The sequence below is a fragment of the Salvelinus namaycush genome, chromosome 3, assembly GCF_016432855.1.
Source record: "Salvelinus namaycush isolate Seneca chromosome 3, SaNama_1.0, whole genome shotgun sequence".
NCBI classification, from domain to species: domain Eukaryota; kingdom Metazoa; phylum Chordata; class Actinopteri; order Salmoniformes; family Salmonidae; genus Salvelinus; species Salvelinus namaycush.
The window spans coordinates 15,249,085-15,272,760 of NC_052309.1; the positions used below are offsets into that span (position 1 = coordinate 15,249,085).

General features: G+C 43.4%; 1 protein-coding gene across 2 annotated transcripts in view; it reads left to right on the forward strand.

Moving 5' to 3' along the window:
- The window catches only part of LOC120045005 (nipped-B-like protein B), a 67,083-nt gene extending 47,124 nt beyond the window's left edge, over positions 1–19,959 (forward strand). For both annotated transcript variants that reach the window (XM_038989807.1, XM_038989808.1), the window contains exons 20-46: positions 1,490–1,590; positions 5,459–5,588; positions 5,684–5,766; positions 5,911–6,043; positions 6,200–6,343; positions 6,453–6,539; positions 7,764–7,987; positions 8,092–8,194; positions 8,300–8,398; positions 8,508–8,654; positions 9,412–9,546; positions 9,668–9,766; positions 9,906–9,959; positions 10,263–10,371; positions 10,537–10,673; positions 11,044–11,184; positions 11,303–11,551; positions 11,674–11,764; positions 11,937–12,110; positions 12,388–12,578; positions 13,137–13,244; positions 13,383–13,583; positions 13,725–13,871; positions 14,097–14,461; positions 18,041–18,215; positions 18,455–18,670; positions 18,858–19,959. In XM_038989807.1, coding sequence (XP_038845735.1) covers positions 1,490–1,590; positions 5,459–5,588; positions 5,684–5,766; positions 5,911–6,043; positions 6,200–6,343; positions 6,453–6,539; positions 7,764–7,987; positions 8,092–8,194; positions 8,300–8,398; positions 8,508–8,654; positions 9,412–9,546; positions 9,668–9,766; positions 9,906–9,959; positions 10,263–10,371; positions 10,537–10,673; positions 11,044–11,184; positions 11,303–11,551; positions 11,674–11,764; positions 11,937–12,110; positions 12,388–12,578; positions 13,137–13,244; positions 13,383–13,583; positions 13,725–13,871; positions 14,097–14,461; positions 18,041–18,215; positions 18,455–18,670; positions 18,858–19,220 — 4,206 coding nt within the window. In that variant the 3' untranslated portion in view covers positions 19,221–19,959. The remainder of the gene's footprint in view (positions 1–1,489; positions 1,591–5,458; positions 5,589–5,683; positions 5,767–5,910; positions 6,044–6,199; positions 6,344–6,452; positions 6,540–7,763; positions 7,988–8,091; positions 8,195–8,299; positions 8,399–8,507; positions 8,655–9,411; positions 9,547–9,667; positions 9,767–9,905; positions 9,960–10,262; positions 10,372–10,536; positions 10,674–11,043; positions 11,185–11,302; positions 11,552–11,673; positions 11,765–11,936; positions 12,111–12,387; positions 12,579–13,136; positions 13,245–13,382; positions 13,584–13,724; positions 13,872–14,096; positions 14,462–18,040; positions 18,216–18,454; positions 18,671–18,857) is intronic.
- Positions 19,960–23,676: the final 3,717 nt, after the last annotated feature.

Sequence of the window (23,676 nt, forward strand, 5' to 3'; positions counted from 1 at the left end):
GTATACGTAACGCATTTCAGAAGACAATGTTAGGTTCCCTGGTGCGCAGTTGAATACTGACAAAAGAGCGGACCTGTCACTCCAAAAGGTCTCATTCGGTCTCAGATCAAGCTAGACACCCCATTCAACATTCTACTGCCTGTTGACATCTAGTGGAAGGCGTATGAAGTGCATACAGATCCATAAATATAAGCCAGTTGAATAGGCAGGCCCTGACACAGAGCCCCATTTTCAGAATTTTCACTTCCTGTTTGGAAGTTTGCTGCCAAATGAGTTCTGTTTTACTCACAGATATAATTCAAACAGTTTTAGAAACTTCAGAGTGTTTTCTATCCAATAGTAATAATAATATGCATATTGTATGATCTAGAACAGAGTACGAGGCCGTTGAATTTAGGCACGATTGTTTCCCAAAGTGAAAATAGCGCCCCCTATTACGAAGAAGTTATGTTGATTCAGCTGCGGGATCGGGGCACCACCAGTACAGAGCTTGCTCAGGAATGGCAGCAGGCAGGTGTGAGTGCATCTGCACGCACAGTGAGGCGAAGACTTTTGGAGGATGGCCTGGTGTCAAGAAGGGCAGCAAAGAAGCCACTTCTCTCCAGGAAAAACATCAGGGACAGACTAATATTCTGCAAAAGGTACAGGGATTGGACTGCTGAGGACTGGGGTAAAGTAATTTTCTCTGATGAATTCCCTTTCCGATTGTTTGGGGCATCCGGAAAAAAGCTTGTCCGGAGAAGACAAGGTGAGCGCTACCATCAGTCCTGTTTCATGCCAACAGTAAAGCATCCTGAGACCATTCATGTGTGGGGTTGCTTCTCAGCCAAGGGAGTGGGCTCACTCACAATTTTGCCTAAGAACACAGCCATGAATAAAGAATGGTACCAACACATCCTCCGAGAGCAAGTTCTCGCAACCATCCAGGAACAGTTTGGTGACGGACAATGCCTTTTCCAGCATGATGGAGCACCTTGCCATAAGGCAAACGTGATAACTAAGTGGCTCGGGGAACAAAACATCAATATTTTGGGTCCATGGCCAGGAAACTCCCCAGACCTTAATCCCATTGAGAACGTGTCCTCAAGAGGCGGGTGGACAAACAATACCCCACAAATTCTGACAAACTCCAAGCATTGATTATGCAAGAATGGGCTGCCATCAGTCAGGATGTGGCCCAGAAGTTAATTGACAGCATGCCAGGGCAGATTGCAGAGGTCTTGAAAAAGAAGGGTCAACACTGCAAATATTGACTCTTTGCATCAACTTCATTTAATTGTCAATAAAAGCCTTTGACACTTATGAAATGCTTGTAATTATACTTCAGTATTCCATAGTAACATCTGACAAAAATATCTAAAGACACTGAAGCAGCAAACTTTGTGGAAATTAATATTTGTGTCATTCTCAAAACTTTTGGCCACGACTGTATGTATTGCAATGTCAGCGTCACTCTAATGATGAGCCTTTCCTTCGGGCCCCCCCTCAGGTGTTCTCTCGCTATGAAAAACACAGGCAACTCATCCTGGAAGAGATCTTCACCTCTCTGGCCAGACTACCCACCAGCAAACGCAGCCTCAGGAACTTCAGGTAACTGCACCGACAGAGAACATGTGCCACGAGAGACCACACAAATCAGTAGTTCTCAAGGAGAATTTCAGAAATGCTAATAATGTTATGAAACCATTTTCTTGTTCTTTTCAGAATGTTTATCTAGTTTCAGGTTTTAATGTCACCTGCCCAAGGAGAGTGAAATGCCTTTCTTGCTATCTCTAAACCGAACAATGCCGTAATCAATATCGATGTAGCACTAAAAATAACATAAGGTAGAACAAGAACGCGCTTTGTCTCACTCATCTACACACAATACCCCATAATGACAAAGTGAAATATAAAAATTGGTGCAAATTTATTGAAAATGAAATACAGGCCTCCCGGGTGGCGCAGTGGTCTAGGGCACTGCATCGCAGCGCTAGCTGTGCCACCAGAGCCTCTGGGTTCGCGCCCAGGCTCTGTCGCAGCCGGCCGCGACCGGGAGGTCTGTGGGGCGACGCACAATTGGCCTAGCGTCGTCCGGGTTAGGGAGGGTTTGGCCGGTAGGGATATCCTTGTCTCATCGCGCTCCAGCGACTCCTGTGGCGGGCCGGGCGCAGTGCGCGCTAACCAAGGGGGACACGGGTGCACGGTGTTTCCTCCGACACATTGGTGCGGCTGGCTTCCGGGTTGGAGGCGCGCTGTGTTAAGAAGCAGTGCGGCTTGGTTGGGTTGTGCTTCGGAGGCTTTCGACCTTCGTCTCTCCCGTGCCCGTACGGGAGTTGTAGCGATGAGACAAGATAGTAATTACTAGCGATTGGATACCACGAAAATTGGGGAGAAAAGGGGGTAAGAAAAAGAAGAAAAAAAATGAAATACAGGAATATCTCATTTACATAAGTATTCACACCCCTGAGACAGTACTTTGTAGAAGCACCTTTGGCAGCAATTACATCTGTGAGTTTTTCTGGGTACGTCTCTAATAGCTTTCCACACCTGGATTGTGCAACATTTGCCCATTATTCTTTTAAAATTTCTTCAAGCTCTGTCAAATTGGTTGTTAATCATTGCTAGACAGCCATTTTCAGGTCTTGGCATAGATGTTATAGTAGATTTAAGTCAAAGCTGTAACTCGGCCACTCTGGAACATTCACAGTCTTCTTGGTAAGCGACTTCTATGTAGATTTGCCTCATGTTTTAGGTTATTTTCCTGCTGAAAAGTGACTTCATCTCCCAGTGTCGTGTGGAAAGCTGTTCTTAGCTCCATTCTATTTTTATTTATTTTTTGAAAAACTCCCCACTACTTAATGATAACACACCCATAATATGATGCAGCCACGACTATGCCACCATGTGGACGACAGGAAAAGGAGGGCCGAACACGCCCCGCATTCACATCGACGACGGTGCTGTAGTGGAGCGGGTCGAGAGTTTCAAGTTCCTTGGTGTCCACATCACCAACAAACTATCATGGTCCGAACACACCAAGAAAGTTGTGAAGAGAGCACGACAACTCCTTTTCCCCCTCAGGAGACTGAAAAGATTTGGCATGGGTCCCCAGATCCTCTAAAAGTTCTATAGCTGCACCATCGAGGGCATCCTGACCGGTTGCATCACCGCCTGGTATGGCAACTGCTCGGCCTCCAACCGTAAGTCGCTGCAGAGGGTAGTGCGTACGGCCCAGTACATCACTGGGGCCAAGCTTCCTGCCATCCAGGACCTATATACTAGGCGGTGTCAGAGGAAGGCCCAAAGGATTGTCAAAGACTCCAGTCAACCATAGTCATAGACTATTCTCTCTGCTATCGCATGGCAAGCAGTACCGGAGCGCCAAATCTAGGTCCAAAAGGATCCTTAACAGCTTCTACCCCCAAACCATAAGACTGCTGAACAATTAATCAAATGGCCACCCGGACTATTTGCATTGATCCCCCCCCCCCCCCACCACTTTGTTTTTACACTGCTGCTATTCACTGTTTATTATTACCCCCTACCTACATGTACAAATTACCTCGACTAACCTGTACCCCCGCACATTGACTCGACACTGGTACCCCCTGTATATAGCCTCATTATTGTTATTTTATAGTGTTACTTTTTAAAATGTCATTAAATGTTTTACTTTAGTTTATTTAGTAAATATTTTCTTAACTCTCTTCTTAAAACCGCATTGTTGGTTAAGGGCTTGTAAGTAAGCATTTCACTGTTGTATTCGGCACATGTGACAAATACATTTGATTTGACTAAGCACTCACCCCTGTGGGGCCCCCTGTGTTGAGGAACAGCGTGGCTTCCCTCACCACCTGGGGTCGGCCCATCAGGAAGTCCAGGATCCAGCTGCAAATCAAATTTTATTTGTCACATACACATGGTTAGCAGATGTTAATGCGAGTGTAGCGAAATGCTTGTGCTTTTAGTTCTGACAATGCAGTAATAACCAACGAGTAATCTAACCTAACAATATCACAACAACTACCTTATACACACAAAAGAATGAAGAATATGTACATAAAAATATATGAATGGGTGATGGTACAGAACGGCATAGGCAAGATGCAGTAGATGGTATCGTGTACAGTATATACATATGAGATGAGTAATGTAGGGTGTGTAAACATTATATGAAGTCACATTGTTTAAAGTGGCTAGTGATACATTTTTCATAAATTTTTACATTATTAAAGTGACTGGAGTTGAGTCAGTATGTTGGCAGCAGCCACTCAATGTTAGTGGTGGCTGTTTAACAGTCTGATGGCCTTGAGATAGAAGCTGTTTTTCAGTCTCTTGGTCCCTGTTTTGATGCACCTGTACTGACCTTGCCTTCTGGATGATAGCGGGGTGAACAGGCAGTGGCTCGGGTGGTTGTTGTTCTTGATGATCTTTATGGCCTTCCTGTGGCATCGGGTGGTGTAGGTGTCCTGGAGGGCAGGTAGTTTGCCCCTGTGATGCGTTGTGCAGACCTCACTACCCTCTGGAGAGCCTTACGGTTGTGGGCGGAGCAGTTGCCGTGCCAGGCGGTGATACAGCCCGACAGGATGCTCTCGATTGTGCATCTGTAAAAGTTTGTGAGTGCTTTTGGTGACAAGCCGAATTTCTTCAGCCTCCTGAGGTTGAAGAGGTGCTGCTGCGCCTTCTTCACCACGCTGTCTGGGTGGGTGGACCAATTCAGTTTGTCCGTGATGTGTACACCTAGGAACTTAAAACTTACTACCCTCTCCACTACTGTTCCGTCGATGTGGATAGGGGGCTGCTCCCTCTGCTGTTTCCTGAAGTCCACAATCATCTCCTTTGTTTTGTTGACATTGAGTGTGAGGTTATTTTCCTGACACCACACTCCGAGGGCCCTCACCTCCTCCCTGTAGGCCGTCTCGTCGTTGTTGGTAATCAAACCTACCACTGTAGTGTCGTCTGCAAACTTGATGATTGAGTTGGAGGCGTGCATGGCCACGCAGTCGTGGGTGAACAGGGAGTACAGGAGAGGGCTCAGAACGCACCCTTGTGGGGCCCCAGTGTTGAGGATCAGCGGGGTGGAGATGTTGTTACCTACCCTCACCACCTGGGGGCGGCACGTCAGGAAGTCCAGTACCCAGTTGCACAGGGCGGGGTTGAGACCCAGGGTCTCGAGCTTGATGACGAGTTTGGAGGGTACTATGGTGTTAAATGCTGAGCTGTAGTCGATGAACAGCATTCTCACATAGGTATTCCTCTTGTCCAGATGGGTTAGGGCAGTGTGCAGTGTGGTTGCATAGGGAGGTGTTCAGTCCCAGGGTCCTAAACTTGGTGATGAGCTGAGAGGAGACAATGGAGTTGAACGCTTAGCTGAACAGCATTCTCACATAGGTATTCCTCTTATCTAGGTGGGGGTGCAGTGTGGAGTGCAATTGAGGTTGTCTGTATGTGTATTTGTCTATATGTGCGTCCCTAGGCTGAACAGCAGTGATAAGGATGGGGAGCCCATGTACATCCAGATGGTCACAGCTCTGGTGCTTCAGCTTATCCAATGTGTGGTGCACCTCCCGAACAACAGGGACAGCCACGACGAGTATGATAAGAAGGTATGTTAGGGATGGCCATGCCGACTGGGCTAGGAATCATCTGATGGACATCTTGACCAAATACTTTTATTCACAATTGCTTGCTCTTTTCCCAGGTGGACCAAGATGTCCTGATCACGAACTCTTATGAGACGGCAATGCGAGCAGCTCAGAACTTCCTGTCCGTCTTCCTAAAGAAGTAAGATGATCTCTCTTAACAGCCTTTCATTATTTTCACAATCAAACTAGATTAGAACTGTTAATAGAAAATGGTGTAAGATATCTCTTTATGATACTGTTAGCTCTTTGACCAAGCCTCTGTGTTCCTCTGTCTGTGTTTCAGGTGTGGCAGTAAGCAGGGAGAGGAGGACTATCGCCCACTGTTTGAAAACTTTGTCCAGGACCTGCTGTCTACGGTGAACAAACCAGAGTGGCCAGCTGCTGAGCTTCTCCTCAGTCTGCTGGGTCGTCTACTGGTGAGTCCATCCGTCATAGCTAAACCAATCAGTTATTGGTCAGCAGTAGAGCTATTGATAAAAGCACATGGGACTCCTCTGGTGAGTGGGGTTATTTGCTGTTGTGGAAAGAAAAAGCAGCCTGAATGACACTCTTCTCCCTATCCTCTGTTCCAGGTGCATCAGTTTAGCAATAAGCAGACAGAGATGGCTCTGAGGGTGGCATCGCTAGACTACCTGGGCACCGTCGCTGCCCGCCTGCGCAAAGACGGCGTCACCAGCAAGATGGACCAGCGCTCCATCGACCGCATCCTCAGAGAGGTAGCTAGGCGTTCAGTCTGACCATAACAATCCTCAAAGTCAACTGTCATTCAAGATATACACAGCAAAATGGTAACACAATGTTGTTGCTGTTTTGTTATCAACCTAGACACAAGGCAATGATGAGACCCAGCAGCTGCAGAAGGCCCTGTTGGACTACATGGATGAGAACGCAGAGACGGATCCATCTCTAGTTGTGAGTGTATTTTCTGAACATACTGTAGTTATAGCTACACTATATTCAGTGGTGTAAAGTACTTAGCCAAGGAAAAATACTTGAAAGTACTACTTAACTTCTCTGGGATATGTGGGACGGTAGCGTCCCACTTGGCCAAAAGCTAGAAAAAATGTAGTGCGCCAAATTCAAATATATTACTATAAAAATCAATCTTTCATGAAATCACACCAAATTAAAGCTACACATGTTGTGAATCCAGCCAACATGTCTGATTTCAAAAAGGATTTACGGCGAAAGCACACCAAACGATTATGTTAGCTCAGAAAAACAGCCATTTTCCCAGCAAAAGATAGTAGTCACAAAAAGCATAAATAGAGATAAAATTAATCACTAACCTTTGATGATCTTCATCAGATGACACTCATAGGACATCATGTTACACAATACATTTATGTTTTGTTCGATAATGTGCATATTTATATCCACAAATCTCGGTTTACATTGGCGCCATGTTCAGAAATGCCTCCAAAATATCCGGAGAAATTGCAGAGAGCCACGTCAAATAACAGAAATACTCATCATAAACTTTGATGAAAGATACATGTTTTACATATAATTAAAGATACACTTGTTCTTAAGTTGTTTTTTTTGGGTATGTGTAATTTACTATTTATATTTTTGACTACTTTTACTTCACTACATTCTTAAAGAAAATAATGTACTATTTATTCCATACATCTACTCTGACACCCCAAAGTACAGAAAAAGGGTCCATTCACACACTTATCAAGAGATCCCTGGTCATCCCTACTGCCTCTGATCTGGCAGACTCACTAAACACACATGCTTTGTTTGTAAATGATGTCCGAGTGTTGGATCATGCCCCTGGCTATCCGTAAATTAAATTATTATTTTTTTTTTATTTTTTTAACGCGACAATTGTGCCGTCTGGTTTGCTTAATATTAGGAATTTTAAATTATTTATACTTTCACTTTTACATTTAATATCTAAGTATATTTCAGCAATTACGTTTTCTTTTTGATAAGTATATTTAAAACCAAATACTTTTAGACTTTTAATCAAGTAGTATTTTACTGGGTGACTAACTTTTACTTGAGTCGTTTTCTATTAAGGTATCTTTACTGTTACTCAAGTATGACAATTGGGTACTTTTTCCACCATTGCCGTTATTCACATATCAGGTTTGAGATGTAACTGTTGATTTTTGCTGCTGCCTTCAGTTTGCCAGGAAGTTCTACATCGCCCAGTGGTTCAGGGACACTTTGACAGAGATGGAGAAGGCCATGAAGTCTCAGAACCAGCGAGGGGACGAGGACTCTTCTGAAGGCCACCACCACGCCAAGGACATCGAGACCACCGGAGAGATCATGCAGAGAGCCGAGGCACGCAAGAAGTACCTCCGCAACATTATCAAGACCGCGCCCTCGCAGTTCAGCACACTGAGGTAGGACTCAACCCTCACTGTCCCACTGTCAGTGCTTCAACCTCAGTGTTTGCCTGTGTCTCTTTTTTTCAAATGCATTCTTCTCTTCCTCTCTTCCCCCACAGGATGAACTCTGACACTGTGGACTATGATGACTCCTGCCTGATTGTCAGATATTTGGCCTCTATGAGGCCATTCGCTCAGAGCTTCGATATTTATTTAACACAGGTAAGAGTATGCGAGAGTGATTTGATTAAGTTCCTTCATGTGTGTTAATTTGGTGATCTGTGTGTATGGTTTGTAAATAATCCCTCTCTCGCTCCTCTTCAACAGATCCTGAGAGTGCTGGGGGAGAGTGCCATAGCTGTCAGAACTAAAGCCATGAAGTGTTTGTCTGAGGTGGTGGCTGTAGACCCCAGTATTCTGGCCAGGGTGAGTCTGCTCTACCCAACACTAAACCTGATGCACCTAAATATGCTCAGAGCCTTTTTGTCTGTGCATAAGTGTTTCCTCAGTCCTCATCCTCTCCTTCTCTCATCAGTTGGACATGCAGCGCGGGGTCCATGGTCGTCTGATGGACAACTCCACCAGTGTACGCGAGGCTGCTGTGGAGCTGCTGGGGCGTTTTGTGTTGAGCAGACCCCAGCTCACAGAGCAGTACTACGACATGCTGATTGAGAGGATACTGGTAACGAACACACACCATAATACACACCTCAACAAGCAGGGTAACGCACATCTTTATACACAGAGACCGAGTCACAGCGGGACATTCACCCTAAACACAGATGTGAAGTGCAACTCTTTGAGCAATACTCAAACAAGCTGTCAGATAGGATAACATGGCTCAGAGCCCTTTCTGTGGGCTGTAGGAGGATGAGAAGGCATCAGCTCACACAGAGCAGTGAGAAATGGAACTGGGCCGATGACGCTTGCCACCTCTAGCTGAGGGTTCATTCTAAGTGTAAAAGTTCACTTAAGGTAATATCCTTTTCTCTACACTGCCACCTATGGCTCTGCTGGAGAACTGCAGGCTTCTCAAACGTAAATTAAGTGCCGATGAGAACCTATCATTTCTGCTCTACCCAACAAGTTACTCCGGTTTGTCATTTTGTTAATATGACATATATTTCATGTTTAACTTATTTTGGATAATATATATTATGATCGCTTGTAATATAATTTAGAAAATGCAGGGGTAAGTAACCCTGGAGTGACATTGTGTAAATATGGTGGAAGTTGCCTTAGCATCAGCATCTGGGTCCTGTGTGGCTCAGTTGGTAGAGCATGGCGCTGACAACTCCACGGTTGTCGTTTTGATTCCCATGGGGGATCAGTATGAAAAAGTACATAAAATATATGCACTCATTACTGTAAGTCGCTATGGATAAGACCTGCTAAATTACTAAAATGTAAATGTATTAATTCTGCCCCTCTTTTTCCAGGATACGGGTATCAGTGTGAGGAAGAGGGTGATTAAGATCCTTAGAGACATCTGTCTGGAGCAACCCACCTTCAACAAGATCACTGAGATGTGTGTCAAGATGATCCGCAGGGTCAACGACGAGGAGGGCATCAAGGTATGCATCTGTCTGCATCTTTAAATGTCTGTGTTTCATGTGTGAATGGATACGTCGCAGGGCTTCAGAAAGTTACCTGTCTTTGTTTGCATATTTCAAAATGTTGCACCACCTTCTTCAGAAACTTGTGAACGAGACCTTCCAGAAACTCTGGTTCACCCCTACACCCAATCACGATAAAGACGCCATGACCCGCAAGATCCTCAACATCACAGACGTGGTGAGTTCCAGGGCTCAAAGCTGAGCACAGAACTACCAAACAGACAAATAACTTTCCAATGTACATATCGGTCTGTGTTACTGTATTTTAGGCGTGACTGTTCAACATGTCTTGACCTGATGACATCCATCTTTCCTAGGTGTCTGCATGCAAAGATACAGGCTATGACTGGTTTGAGCAGCTGCTTCAAAACGTGAGTATTTTGAATTGTGTCTGTGCTGTGTATTACATGGTAATAGTTGGCCTGGAGTTTTGTTCATAACTTTTTTATCATTGGCTCAGGTTTATTGATTATCACATGTAGGCCTATTTATGGTTATGGAGAGTATCAAGCACAGGAAGTAATGCTGTTTACTTCAGGCCATCCTTGAAACGTATGTACTGTGACTTGTTTATCAGTTTTCTCTAATGAGAGCTGTTGCAAATGAGTTCAAGACAGACTTGTGATGGTTGTGTGCCTCATCTCACAACCTCCCCCTACTCTATCCCTGTTTAGCTGCTGAAGACCGAGGAAGATGCCGCCTATAAGCCAGCCAGAAAGGCCTGCGTTCAGCTGGTGGACAATCTAGTGGAACACATCCTAAAATATGAAGAGTCTCTCACTGGTATGGAGCTCACTCACAGCTATCTTTGGTGTACTCACGGTTTTGATTTCAAATTGCCATTTATACTGACACATGAATGTACTGTTGATTATGATATGATAAACTCTCATGGACTGTGAGAAAGTCCAGTTGAGTCTGAAGAAAGGATCTGTGTTTGTGTTTCAGACATTGAGAACAAGGGGGTGAATTCCAACCGTCTGGTGTCCTGCATCACCACCCTCTTTCTGTTCAGTAAAATCCGATCCCAGCTGATGGTCAAACATGCCATGACCATCCAGCCTTATCTCACCACCAAGTGCAACGTAAGGACACTTTCTCTCCTCAATTTGTAGAAATTTACTGTAGTTATTGTGATGTTATTTTTTTTCTGAAATAAGTAAGTTATTGTGCCAGGTGTAAAAGTTAAAGGAAAAAAATGTCCACTTGATTTTTACATAGAGCTCTAGGGCCATCTAGTGGTTGATCATTGTCAGTACAAGTTTTATACAACAACGTGACCAACGGGGGTCAAGCTGTGACTCACAACATAAAAATCTCTCTGGCTGTATCAATTTATTTTATTTCTTTAACCTTTATTTAACTAGGCAAGTCAGTTAAGAACAAATTACTATTTTACAATGACGGCCTACGCCGGCCAAACCCTATCAATATGGATTTCTCTTGTGTTTCCAGACCCAGAGTGACTTCATGGTGATCTGTAACGTGGCCAAGATCCTTGAGCTGGTGATCCCTCTGATGGAGCACCCCTCTGAGACCTTCCTCACCACCATAGAGGAAGACCTGATGAAGCTCATCATCAAATACGGCATGACGGTATGTCTCTTGTAAAGGCTACAGCTTGTACCCAGGTTCAATACTAAAATAACCGTGAAGGAACAAATAAAAGGTGTTAAAATGCTGTTTTTAGTTATTCGGTAATCTTGTTTCTCAGGTTGTACAACACTGTGTGAGCTGTCTTGGAGCTGTGGTGAACAGGGTCACTCGCAACTACAAGTTTGTTTGGGCTTGTTTCAACCGTTACTATGGTGCCCTGACCAAGCTGAAGACCCAGCACTCTGAGGACTCCAACAACCCTGTTCTGGCTGCTAACAAACCGGCCTTGCTGCGCTCGCTGTTCACTGTGGGGGCACTCTGTCGCCACTTTGACTTTGACGAGGAGGAATTCAAGGGCCCCACAAAGGTCGGTCCAAGAAAACAGATTTTTCTTAACATTGTTGTGACCAACTGTTTAAAAAAAAAAAAAACATTTTATGAAAGACGGGAATAAGAACTTGATGTTGCTTTTCCCTTTGTGTGTTGTAGGTTGTGATAAAGGAAAAAGTGATGGAGCTTTTGCTGTACTTCACTAAGCATGAAGATGAGGAAGTTCAGACCAAGGCCATCATTGGTCTAGGTAAAGCTCACCTCACCCTACCACAGACCATGTGTTGCTCTAACAATGACCCTTCTGTATTGGTATTGCAGCACCTTTCAAACTTCTGTCATTCATCACCAATGGCTTGTTTCCCTGGTTCCTCATTATTGATATTCCTCTTTCTCCCTATCCCCCTTTCTCCATTGTCCAGGCTTCCAGTTCATCCAGTACCCAGGGCTGATGTTCATGCAGGATGTGATGAGTCTGTACAATGGCATCCTGTCAGACAGGAAGAGCTCTGTCAACCTAAAGATCCAGGTGCTGAAGAACCTGCAGACATACCTGCAGGAGGAAGACTCGCGCATGCAGGAGGCCGACCAACAGTGTGAGTCTCACCTCTGTGTCCATTAAATATAATATATATGCTATTTACTCCAAAGTGACTTACAAAATGAAGTGCATACATTTTTGTATTGGTGGCCCTAGCTCATTCATTCATATCAATACAAGTAGAAAATAAGTCCACACAAGCATAGCAATATCTTCAAGTTGATAGAATGGAGCTAAGGATATTGGATGTGTTAGTTAGGGCATGCCTCCATGATGATGTTGTTGTCTAGTGGCTAGTTTCCTAAATGGCTCTTGTCTTTGTACGTCTACAGGGAAGAAGCTGTCGAAGCAGGAGGACCTGAAGGAGATGGGTGACATCTCGTCAGGTATGAGCAGCTCCATCATGCAGCTGTACCTGAAGCAGGTGCTGGAGGCCTTCTTCCACACACAGTCCACCGTACGACATTTTGCTCTCAACGTCATTGCCCTGACACTCAACCAGGGCCTCATCCATCCTGTACAGGTACGCTTCCACCTCAGACAGTACACACCACTGGGCTACTCTTCTCAAACAAGGCATGCACAAACTCTGGTCAGTTAAAGAATTAGAAAAGGCTCTGGCCTAGGGTGGTGTAGCGGTCTAGGCCGCTGCCTCTGGTGCACATCACCAGGCGGTAAATTAGTTAATAGACAAATAAGAAAGAGTTCCAAACCTCTCTGCCAATAACAGTTAGTTTTAACTGTCTACTCAGACCACTCCCAGACAGTCCTAGCTAAATTATTGCTTGAAAAATGACTCTTTGCCAAGAAGCTATTTTTGTTTATTTTTGACCATTTGAATTGAAAACCATGACAGGACGGTACTAAATTGTTACCTCAGAAATTATTTGATATTGAGATTTTAAAAAACAGTTGCATTGGACCTTTAATAGGTGTAACTGGACATAATGCTGTGCACAGAGTTTTTACTTAATTTTGGACTGGAATAAATAAGTGTTATTATGGGTGAAGTACCAGTATACAACCACTTGTTTCCACAGCTTTGTAATCCCTGTTGACCCAACATCCTGTTTTGTTTCAGTGTGTGCCCTACCTGATTGCCATGGGAACAGACCCAGAGCCCACCATGAGGAATAAGGCAGACCAGCAGCTGGTGGAGATTGATAAGAAATACAGCGGCTTCATCCATGTGAGTGTTTCTGTCTGTAGACTGGTCTCAGGGTAGGAAGAGTAGACTGGCCTCTCAACAGGCTGGTAATGTGATCATCTATTGTACAGTATGTTATCGATGTATAGAACGTGTTTGGTTGTGTGTGTGTGTGTCCAGATGAAGGCCGTGGCGGGGATGAAGATGTCCTACCAGGTGCAGCAGGCTATCTGGTCAGCTAAGGGTACGGTGATCCGGGGTTACCGGCAGGACGAGACCACCTCCGCCCTCTGCGCCCACCTCTTCTCCATGGTCCGATCCAACCGGCAGCACCGCCGAGCCTTCCTCATCTCACTGCTCAACTTGTTTGATGACAGCTCGGTGAGTTCCTCCTTCCCCCTAGACACACACTAAGAATAATCAGTATTATAGCAGTAAACATTCATATACAATCCTTATTTTTATAGACAAAATGAACAGTTTTGTGAAGTAATGTTTGGTATTGTGACTTTCCCCCTGCAGAAGATTGAGGTCAACATGCTCCTGTACATGGCAGACAACCTAGCCTGTTTCCCCTACCAGATCCAGGAGGAGCCTCTCTTCATCATGCACCACATTGACATCACACTGTCTGTGTCCGGCAGCAACCTGCTGCAGTCCTTCAAGGAGGTAGGTGATACACACGTCACTATGTAGTGTCTGTCAGCAGCCTTGCCATAAGTACTTAAAAGATCACACGTAGCCACAAGTGCACAGGCTTGTGAAAGCACTAACTATAATGTGACTTTTATAGACTTTTACAAGCTGTCGTGGGTTTTATATCCTATAACAATCCCTAACGATAGCCTTTGTTTGGTTGTGAATGACTGACTCACTCCTCTGTCATCTCTGCAGTCCCTTCTCAAAGAGCCACGGCAGCGGGAGAAGAAGTCGAAAGAGAGGAAGTACCAGTCAGAGGAGGAGAACTCGTCATCATCATCGTCATCGGAGGAGGAACATAACCGTCACAGCATCAGCTCCAACAGTAGTGACGAGGACAACGAGGTGGTCCACAGGCCCAGAAAGCCCAAACACCGGGCCCAGGCCCCTGTTAAGTCAGACTCTGACTCTGACCTGGAAATGGAGGACTTGGACAAGGTGATGCAGCGTCTGCCTGACAACCCCATTCCCCTGTTGGACTTTGCCAACGCCTCACAGGGAATACTACTACTATTGGTTCTAAAGCAGCATCTCAAGAACCTCTACGGCTTCTCGGACAGGTACGTCAATGCCAGGAGGAACACAACCACATAACATCTCACCTTACCGCCTCACTGGACATGAAAGACAGAGCTAGGAAGATCACAATATACTGATATGTCTTGTCTTTTTATGTTGCGATGTCAATTTCTCAGTTAGTTGCACTATGCAGAAATCGCTCCGCCATTTCCTGGTTGCTAAAACTCTAATGAACTCATCAAAAAAAGAAACGTCAGCTGTGTTTATTTTTAGCAAACTTAACATGTGTAAATATTTGTATGAACATAAGTTTCAACAACTGAGGCAAACTGAACAAGTACCACAGACATGTGACTAACAGAAATTGAATAATGTGTCCCTGAACAAAGGGGGGGTCAAAATCAAAAGTAACAGTCAGTAATTGGTGTAGCCACCAGCTGCAAGGCTAGGGGAACCCCTCGACAACATCCGCTGAAAAGGCAGAGCGCGAAATTCAAAAATATATTTTTTTAATATTTAACTTTAATACATTAACAAGTGCAATACACCAAATTAAAGCTTAACTTCTTGTTAAGCACTACGGATCCCGTTACCGGGATCATTTTCCTAAACAACCACTGAATTGCAGAGCGCCAAATTCAAAAATAATCCCAAAAATATTTATAATCATGGAATCACAAGTGAAATATACCAAAACACAGCTTAGGTTGTTGTTAATCCACCTATCGTGTCAGATTTTGAAAATATGCTTTACAGCGAAAGCAATCCAAGCGTTTGTGAGTGTATCAGTCAATGCTAGAACAGTTAGCCTTAAATTAGCTTGGTCACGAAAGTCAGAAAAGCAATGAAATTAATCGCTTACCTTTGATAATCTTCGGATGTTTGTACTCACGAGACTCCCAGTTACACAATAAATGTTATTTTCGTTCGATAAATATTAGTTTTATAACAAACAAAAAAACGCCATTTGGGTTGCGCGTTATGTTCTGAAAACCACAGCCTCGTTCCATTCCTGAAAGGCAGACAAATTCCAAAAAGTATCCGTAATGTTCGTAGAAACATGTCAAACATTTTTTTATAATCAATCCTCAGGTTGTTTTTAACATACATAATCGATAATATTTCAACCGGACGAAAACCTACTCAATGAAAGAGAGAAAGAAAATGTCGAGCTACCCCTCTCGCGCGCAGGAACTAATCAAAGGACACCTGACTCGTTTTGAAAAATCTCGCTCATTTTTCAGAATAAAAGCCTGAAACTATGTCTAAAGCCTGGTCACAGCCTGAGGAAGCCATTGGAAAAGGAATCTGGTTGATACGCCTTTAAATGGAGGAGGGGCAGGCAACAGAACAGGGATTTCTTTTTTTTAAGGCACTTCCGGGTTGGATTTCCTCAGGTTTTTGCCTGCAGAATCAGTTTTGTTATACTCACAGACAATATTTTGACAGTTTTGGAAACTTTGGAGTGTTTTCTATCCTAATCTGTAAATTATATGCATATTCTACGATCTGGGCCTGAGAAATAGTCCGTTTACGTTGGGAACGTTATCATTTTTTTTTTTTTTTTTTAAGCGTCAAGAAGTTAATCTACCCATCGTGTCTGATTTCAAAAAGGCTTTACAGCGAAAGCACACCATATGATTATGTTAGGTCAGAGTCACAAAAAAACATACAGCCATTTTCCAGCCAAAGAGAGGAGTCACAAAAAGCAGAAATAGAAATAAAATGAATCACTAACCTTTGATGATCTTCATCAGATGGCACTCATAGGACTTCATGTTACACAATACATGTATGTTTTGTTCGATAAAGTTCATATTTATATCCAGAAATCGTGCGTTATGTTCAGTAATGTTGTGCCTCGAAAATATCCTGCGAATTTGCAGAGAGCCACATCAATTTACAGAAATACTCATCATAAACTTTGATTAAAGATACAAGTGTTATGCACAGCCTTAATGTAACCGCTGTGTCAGATTTCAAAAAAGCTTTACGGAAAAAGCACACCATGCAATAATCTTGAGTACAGCGCTCAGACACAAAAACAAGCCATACAGATACCTGCCATGTTGTGGAGTCAGTAAAAGTCAGAAATAGCATTGTAAATATTCACTTACCTTTGATGATCTTCATCAGAATGCACTCCCAGGAATCCCAGTTTCACAATAAATGTTTGTTTTGTTTGATAATGTCCATCATTTATGTCTAAATACCGCCTTTTTGTCCGCGCATTTAGTTCACAAATCCAAATTCAAGAGGCGCGGGCAAGTCCAGGCGAATGTTCAGACGAAAAGTCCAAAAAGTTATATTACAGTTTGTAGAAACATGTCAAACGATGTATAGAATTAATCTTTAGGATGTTTTTATCATAAATCTTCAATAATGTTTCAACCGGTCAATTCCTTTGTCTTTAGAAATGTAAAGGAACAGAGCTCGCTCTCACGGCCGCGCGCATGATTTAGCTCATGGCCTTCTGCCAGACCCCTTAGTCAAACAGCTCTTTTTCGCTCCCCCTTTACAGTAGAAGTCTGAAACAAGGTTCTAACGACTGTTGACATCTAGTGGAAGCCTTAGGAAGTGCAATATGACCCCATTTACACTGTATCTTGGAAAGGCAATGAGTTGAAAAACTGCAAACCTCAGATTTCCCACTTCCTGGTTGGATTTTTCTCAGGTTTTTGCCTGCCATATGAGTTCTGTTATACTCACAGACATCATTCAAACAGTTTTAGAAACTTCAGATTGTTTTCTATACAAATCTACTAATAATATGCATATATTAGCTTCTGGGCCTGAATAGCAGGCAGTTTACTCTGGGCACGCTTTTCATCCGAACGTGAAAATGTCTTGTCTCCCTGTAGCGCTGTCTTAGGCGTGTCACAGTACGGATATTGCAATTTCTTGCCCTGGCCACATCTGCAGTAATCATGCCCCCTTTACAGCATGCCTAAGGCACGTTCACTCAGATGAGCAAGGACCCTGGGCATCTTTCTTTTGGTGTTTTTCAGAGTCAGTAGAAAGGCCTCTTTAGTGTCCTAAGTTTTCATAAATGTGACCTTAATTGCCTACCATCTGTAAGCTGTTAGTGTCTTAACGACCGTTCCACAGGTGCATGTTCATTAATTGTTTATGGTTCATTGAACAAGCATGGGAAACAGCGTTTAAACCCTTTACAATGAAGATCTGTGAAGTTATTTAGATTTTTACGTATTATCTTTGAAAGACAGGGTCCTGAAAAAGGGACGTTTCTTTTTTTTGCTGAGTTTAGTTTGTCTAATTTCAGTTTGTGACAAAATAAGCTAGTATAGTGTAGAGAATCATTGTACCGTCTAAACCGCTCTGAAATAACTTTTACATAACCAAAAATATTGTTGTTTCATCTTTTTGAAGCTAATGTACAATATCGAAAGTAAAAGACGCAAAAACAAAACTTGAGAACGGGAAGCATAAAAATAGCGAGCACAGAGCAGGTCTACAGCCTCTTTACTTGCTTTCAATTAGAATGATCGATCTATAACTGACATTTCTATGTAAATTTGGTCAGGTTGCCCAAAAGGTTACATATTGCCACTTTAATGAGGAATTAACCTAAACTCAACTTCTTCCTCTGCCCACTGTAGTAAAATCCAAAAGTACTCTCCGACGGAATCGGCCAAGGTATATGAGAAGGCGGTGAACAGGAAGGGTCACGTGCACTTCAGCCCTCACCAGACACTGGACTTCTTGACCTCTGACCTGGCCAACGTAGAACTCACCTACGACATCAAGAGGAGGATCGTCAAACAGTACCTAGATGTAAGAGCTCACTCTGACCACATTTCCTTTTTTTAAAGTCTTGAGTCGTTTAGTTTAGGGTCCTGTAATGGAGTTAAGGAAAATAGGGATTGGAATTCCAATTTACTTATTGAATTTACTGAATTTAAACAGAATTGAACCAGATGGAGTTCCTTTTTGTACTTTGTTAAAGGTGTGCAGTAAATTAAACTAGCCATGTCTGAGCACAGCAGACTGGTTAACATTCTGGTCTCTCTCAGTTCAAGTTACTGATGGAGCATTTGGACCCTGATGAGGAGGATGAGGAAGGTGAGGCGTCAGCCAGCGCTAACGCCAGAAACAAAGCCATCACTTCATTGCTGGGAGGGCCCAGCCACCAGGACCACAAGAACCACCACCAGGACCACAAGAACCACCACCAGGCTCCTATAGAGACGGACGACGACGAGAGCGACGGAGATGAGAAAACCCCAGTGGTGAGACCTAAGCAGCCTGTTATTGCACTGTCATTGCACTGCAGCTGTTATTGTCCCTGTTAAGGATGTATTAGAAGACTGATAACTGCCATGTTGGCTTCTTAAACCTATGTGCTCTCTCCAGTTAGTTGGATGTTGTAGTAAAGGAATGCTATGTGAGGTGTAACGCTGCTGTTTCTCTCCCCAGTCATCGCGGCGGTCGAGGAAGCACGGCGACTCTGCAGAGGCTTCAGGTCACATGAATGAGACATTGGCCGCCAGGGACGTCATCGCCCTCTGCTGCCCCAAGTACAAGGACCGGCCGCAGATCGCCCGCATCATCCAGAAGACCAACACGGGCTACAGAGTGCAATGGATGGCTGGCTCCTACTCTGGAGTCTGGGGCGAGGCTAAGAAACGGGACGGACGCAAAACGGTGCCTTGGGTGGACACTATCAAGGAGTCTGACATTATTTACAAGAAAATCGCCTTGACGAGTGCACACAAGCTGACGAACAGAGTGGTGCAGACTTTACGGTCACTGTACTCAGCGAAGGAGGGAACTTCCTAATCGACTATACGGTTATTCTCAGACAAACTCTTTGCAGCCAAACTCTACTATGAGGATACAACGTTTTTCTAATACAGAAAAGACAAATATACTACAGACATGCAAAACATAAATGTAAGCACGAGATGGCAGAGAGAGAGGAGAGCAGGTATTGTGAACTTTTGGTCTGTGATGAACATTTTAATCTGGATCCAGGATATGTTTAAGTTAAACAGAAAAAACACAAGAAGGAAATGTTTGGATAACATTGCGTGGAAGCTCCTTCGCTGTTGTACAGCAACTCGGTTGTTTGATTTTCTCACTGTATCAAAGTTTAACACACAAAAAAAACAATGTTTATCTCTGACAAATTCTGTTTAAAAAAATAAATAAACAAAGTGAATGTTGGAAATTAGTCTGTTAATGTTCTAAATAAAGTGTTCTTGGAGTTTAACCTAGCACCGGTTGGATTTCTTTAGCTTAGCTCAGTTTCCAGGGAAGCTACTTTTAAAACCTTTACCTTTTATTTTATGTTTTATTCCCTTTATTTGTTTACCCATGCTGTACAATGGAGTCTCTTGGATATAATTTATTCTGTTGAAAGCGAAGCGTGCAGTATCTGTGGCCTACATGCAGGGGAGTTTTTTGTAAATGTAGAATTTGATGTATTAGGTCAAAGGTCACCCGAGAGAGAAAAGGGATCCCCAGCACTTCTGGCGGAGCAAATATTGCAATAAATATTTTTTACTTCTCTTTGTTACTTGTCTCGTTTGCAATTGACTTTATTTTTTCATGGGGATGGTGCGCCACCATGCAGTATCTCCTGTCAACTTGTAATTTTTGTTTTATTTTTAGATGTAATACGTGGAAGGTCCAAGATGATGGTAAAAGGCGACAGTATTTTGAATCCCTAGTAGTAGAATTGCAATATGGTCAATTTTGTCTTAGGTTGAATGTGGTGGTTTAGTTGTGCACCATGTTTGATTACCTAGGTGTCTGCAACTCAGAAAAATTGTAAATCCATGACTCATCAACTCCGTTTCAGAGAGGGCCTTGCAAAATGCAGGGATGAATCCCTCTGCTATCTTGTTTCTGTATGCCACTGCCAGTTTCTGTCATGAACTGGATTAAGGTAAAAACCATGTACTGTATGAACTTGATGAAGGATCCACACGGGAAAAAATATTCCGAAAAATGTAAATATATGGCTCTAGCCCCACTGTTCCGTAAATAAACGGTTTATGCTGAATCTGTCAGATGCTAAAGGCCAATATGTCTAGCTGCCCATTTGGTTTCAGGCTTAAACAAGGTCCTGGGACTAACTCAGTACCAGGAAAGGAGAGGCTTTCTAACATTTGGCATATGAGCTGCACCAGAGATACTGTATATAATGATGAGATAGTCTCCGCCTTAACAATGGCAGTCGTCCCAAAGGTGGGAAGGCAGGCAAGGCGGTCTGCTTATTGCTGTATTCCCACGTGGACAGATGTTGACGGGAGTGGACCCTCTTGCCACAGAACAATGAGCCAGATGTTTCACCGGATGTATAAATAAGAAGCACCTGGTTGGCATTTCCACTCACCACCAAATAAAATGAGAGGAAGCACAGTGGGAGAAGTTGAGTGAGATGGATTTTGGCCGACATTCTGTTATTTTCTCATCAATGAAACATTTGACCTTACTACAATTTTTTTGTTCACAAAATTAGAATCTGTACGTACAGAGTGGACTACGTTTATACCAAAGTTTCCAAAAAATCGCATTGTTTAAAATGTGTGCAAGGGTGAATTGCGTTATTGAACACGTACACGTCACATAGCAGGCGTTCCCTAACGGAAATATTGAATGCGCCAATAGGATATCGCTAGCTTGTGGTTGGCTCTGCCCACTTCCTTGCTTGTTCTGCCCACTATGATTATTTTGCTCCAATTGGAAACGACAGGCTGTGGTCTATCTTGTGTTCGTTAAAAATCTTTGCTCTCGCTTCGCCTCTTTCACTCTAGCTGCACATTATTTACCATGTCCAAAAGTATAGCTAAGACTCTGTCGCCACTTAGTGGACAGAAATTGACATTACAGTGTCAGTGATGCGATTGAAAACTTAAACAAAATTCGGAGTCGTGTTCGTCTGCGGAAAGAAAGATTAGGAAGATTTTTAAAACATCGGTTAAAGAGCGTGGTGGAAATTCGCCTCTAACGGGTAGACAGCTCGCCAGTTTATAGTAATAAAAAGTTACCTTTGCTTCGTTCAGCCATTTCTATGGGGGGAAATGAATGGGGAAAGAACACTGAGGTATAGAAAAATAATAGGGTTTAGGGAGAAAAGCCGAAAATAAGGTCTGACAGGCTAGGCTTAACACAGGTTTAGGATCATTTATACGTTGTGTTCTTTGAGATAATATCAGTCAGTTAACAATAACTATGAATTTTTGTATATATATATATATTTAAATGTAACCAGTAAGTTAAGAACAAATTCTTATTTACAATGTGTGCCGCCCTATGGGCCTCATAATCACAGTCGGATGTGATGCGACAGGTAGCCTAGTGGTTAGAGTGTTACAGTAACCGAAAGGTTGCTGGATTGAATCCTGGGCTGACAAGGTAAAAATCTGCCGCTGAACAAGGCAGTTAACCCACTGTTCCCCGGTAAGGCCGTCATTGTAAATACGAATTTGTTCTTAACTGACTTGCCTAGTTAAATAGCGTCTTGCATTGAAATGCAGTGACTGCTGCGCCCCTCGGGAGCCCCAATGATTTAGCCTTTGTGCTTTTTTGATTACATTATTATTATTTTTTTAAATCACAAGTGACGTTACCAGATGAATATTATATTATAGAACAAAACGTATAAGATCTCATAAGCCTGTTTTTATTTATGTATCTAAAAACCCTACAAAAAATGCAATTCATTTTCCCATAGGCTTTGTCCAACGAATCATGGCGGATTTTGTGCCTACAAAAAGACACCATTACTTACTCGATTGAAAGTACACCGGAGGTATTTCATAACCTTTCACCCCTAGCTCTGTTCAAAAGTGGCATGAGGCTAGCAGCAACGTTTGTTTACACTGAAGACTACGGGATCATGTTTTGATTTCTGTAAGGTAAGATTACATTTTGTTGCGAGTATCAATAGTAGGGAACGTTATTCAATAAATCTCATTAGTTACCAAGCTAGCTAACATATACAGCAATTGACCCGCGTTTTTAGCTAGCGTACCAACAGGTGCTAGTGTCTTGTCGTTCGGTAGCTAGCTAGTAGGTTAACTGGTCCATTGTTTTCACAAGTTAGCCACCACACGAACTTGTATCACTTCCAACCGACGTATTTTGATAAACAGAAAAGTAGTGTTAACTAACGTTACTGAATCACTGCAGACAGTCCGTAGAGACGGGTTTGGACCAACCCTAGTTTGTCCTTGTAATATGGATATCTTCAAAGTTGAGTAAACAACCCTAGATAACTGGGGCTAGCTAGCTGGCCACTGTCTGTGTTTGCCATGGAATCAGCCTAGCCAATCAAATCGAACTTTATTTGTCACATTCGCCGAATACAACAAGTGTAGACTTCACCGTGAAAGGCTTACTTACAAGCCATTAAATTAACCAACAGTGCAGTTCAAGAAAAATAAAAAGTAACACAATAACGAGGCTATACACAGGGGGCACCAGTACCGAGTCAGTGTGCGGGGGTATAGGCTAGTTGAGGTAATCTGTACATGTAGGTGGGGGCAAAGTGACTATGCATTGGTAACAAACAAACAGCGAGTAGCAGCAGTGTACAAAAGGGAGGGGGGGTAGACTTGTTCAGCATTCTTATGATTGGGGGTAGAAGCTGTTGAGGAGCCTTTTGGTCCTAGACTTGGCGCTCTGGTACTGCTGGCCGTGCGGTAGCAGAGAAAACAGTCTATAACTTGGGTGACTGGAGTCTCTGACAATTTTATGGGCTTTCCTCTGACACCACCTATTATATAAGTCCTGGATAGCAGGTGTACTGGGCCGTTTGTAAGGCGCTAGAGGGTAGTGCAGTCAGATGCCGAGCAGTTACCGTACCAGCTGGTGACTCAACCGGTCATGATGCTCTCAATGGTGCAGCTGTAGGAACTTTTGAGGATCTGGGGCCCCATGCCAAATCTTTTCAGTCTCTTGAGGGGGAAACTCTACCTGCTCCACTACAGCTCTGTCAATGTTAATGGGGGCCTGTTCGGCCTGCCTTTTCCTGAAGTCCAAGATCAGCTCCTTAGTCTTGCTAACATTGTGGGAGAGGTTGTTGTCCTGGCACCACAAGGCCAGTTCTCTGACCACCTCCCGATAGGCCGTCTGTTTGTTGTCGGTGATCAGGCCTACCACTGTTGTGTCATAAGCAAACTTAATGATGGTGTTGGAGTCGTGTTTGGCCACGCAGTCGTGGGTGAATTTAATGTGTTTTATTTCACCTTTATTTAACCAGGTAGGCTAGTTGAGAACAAGTTCA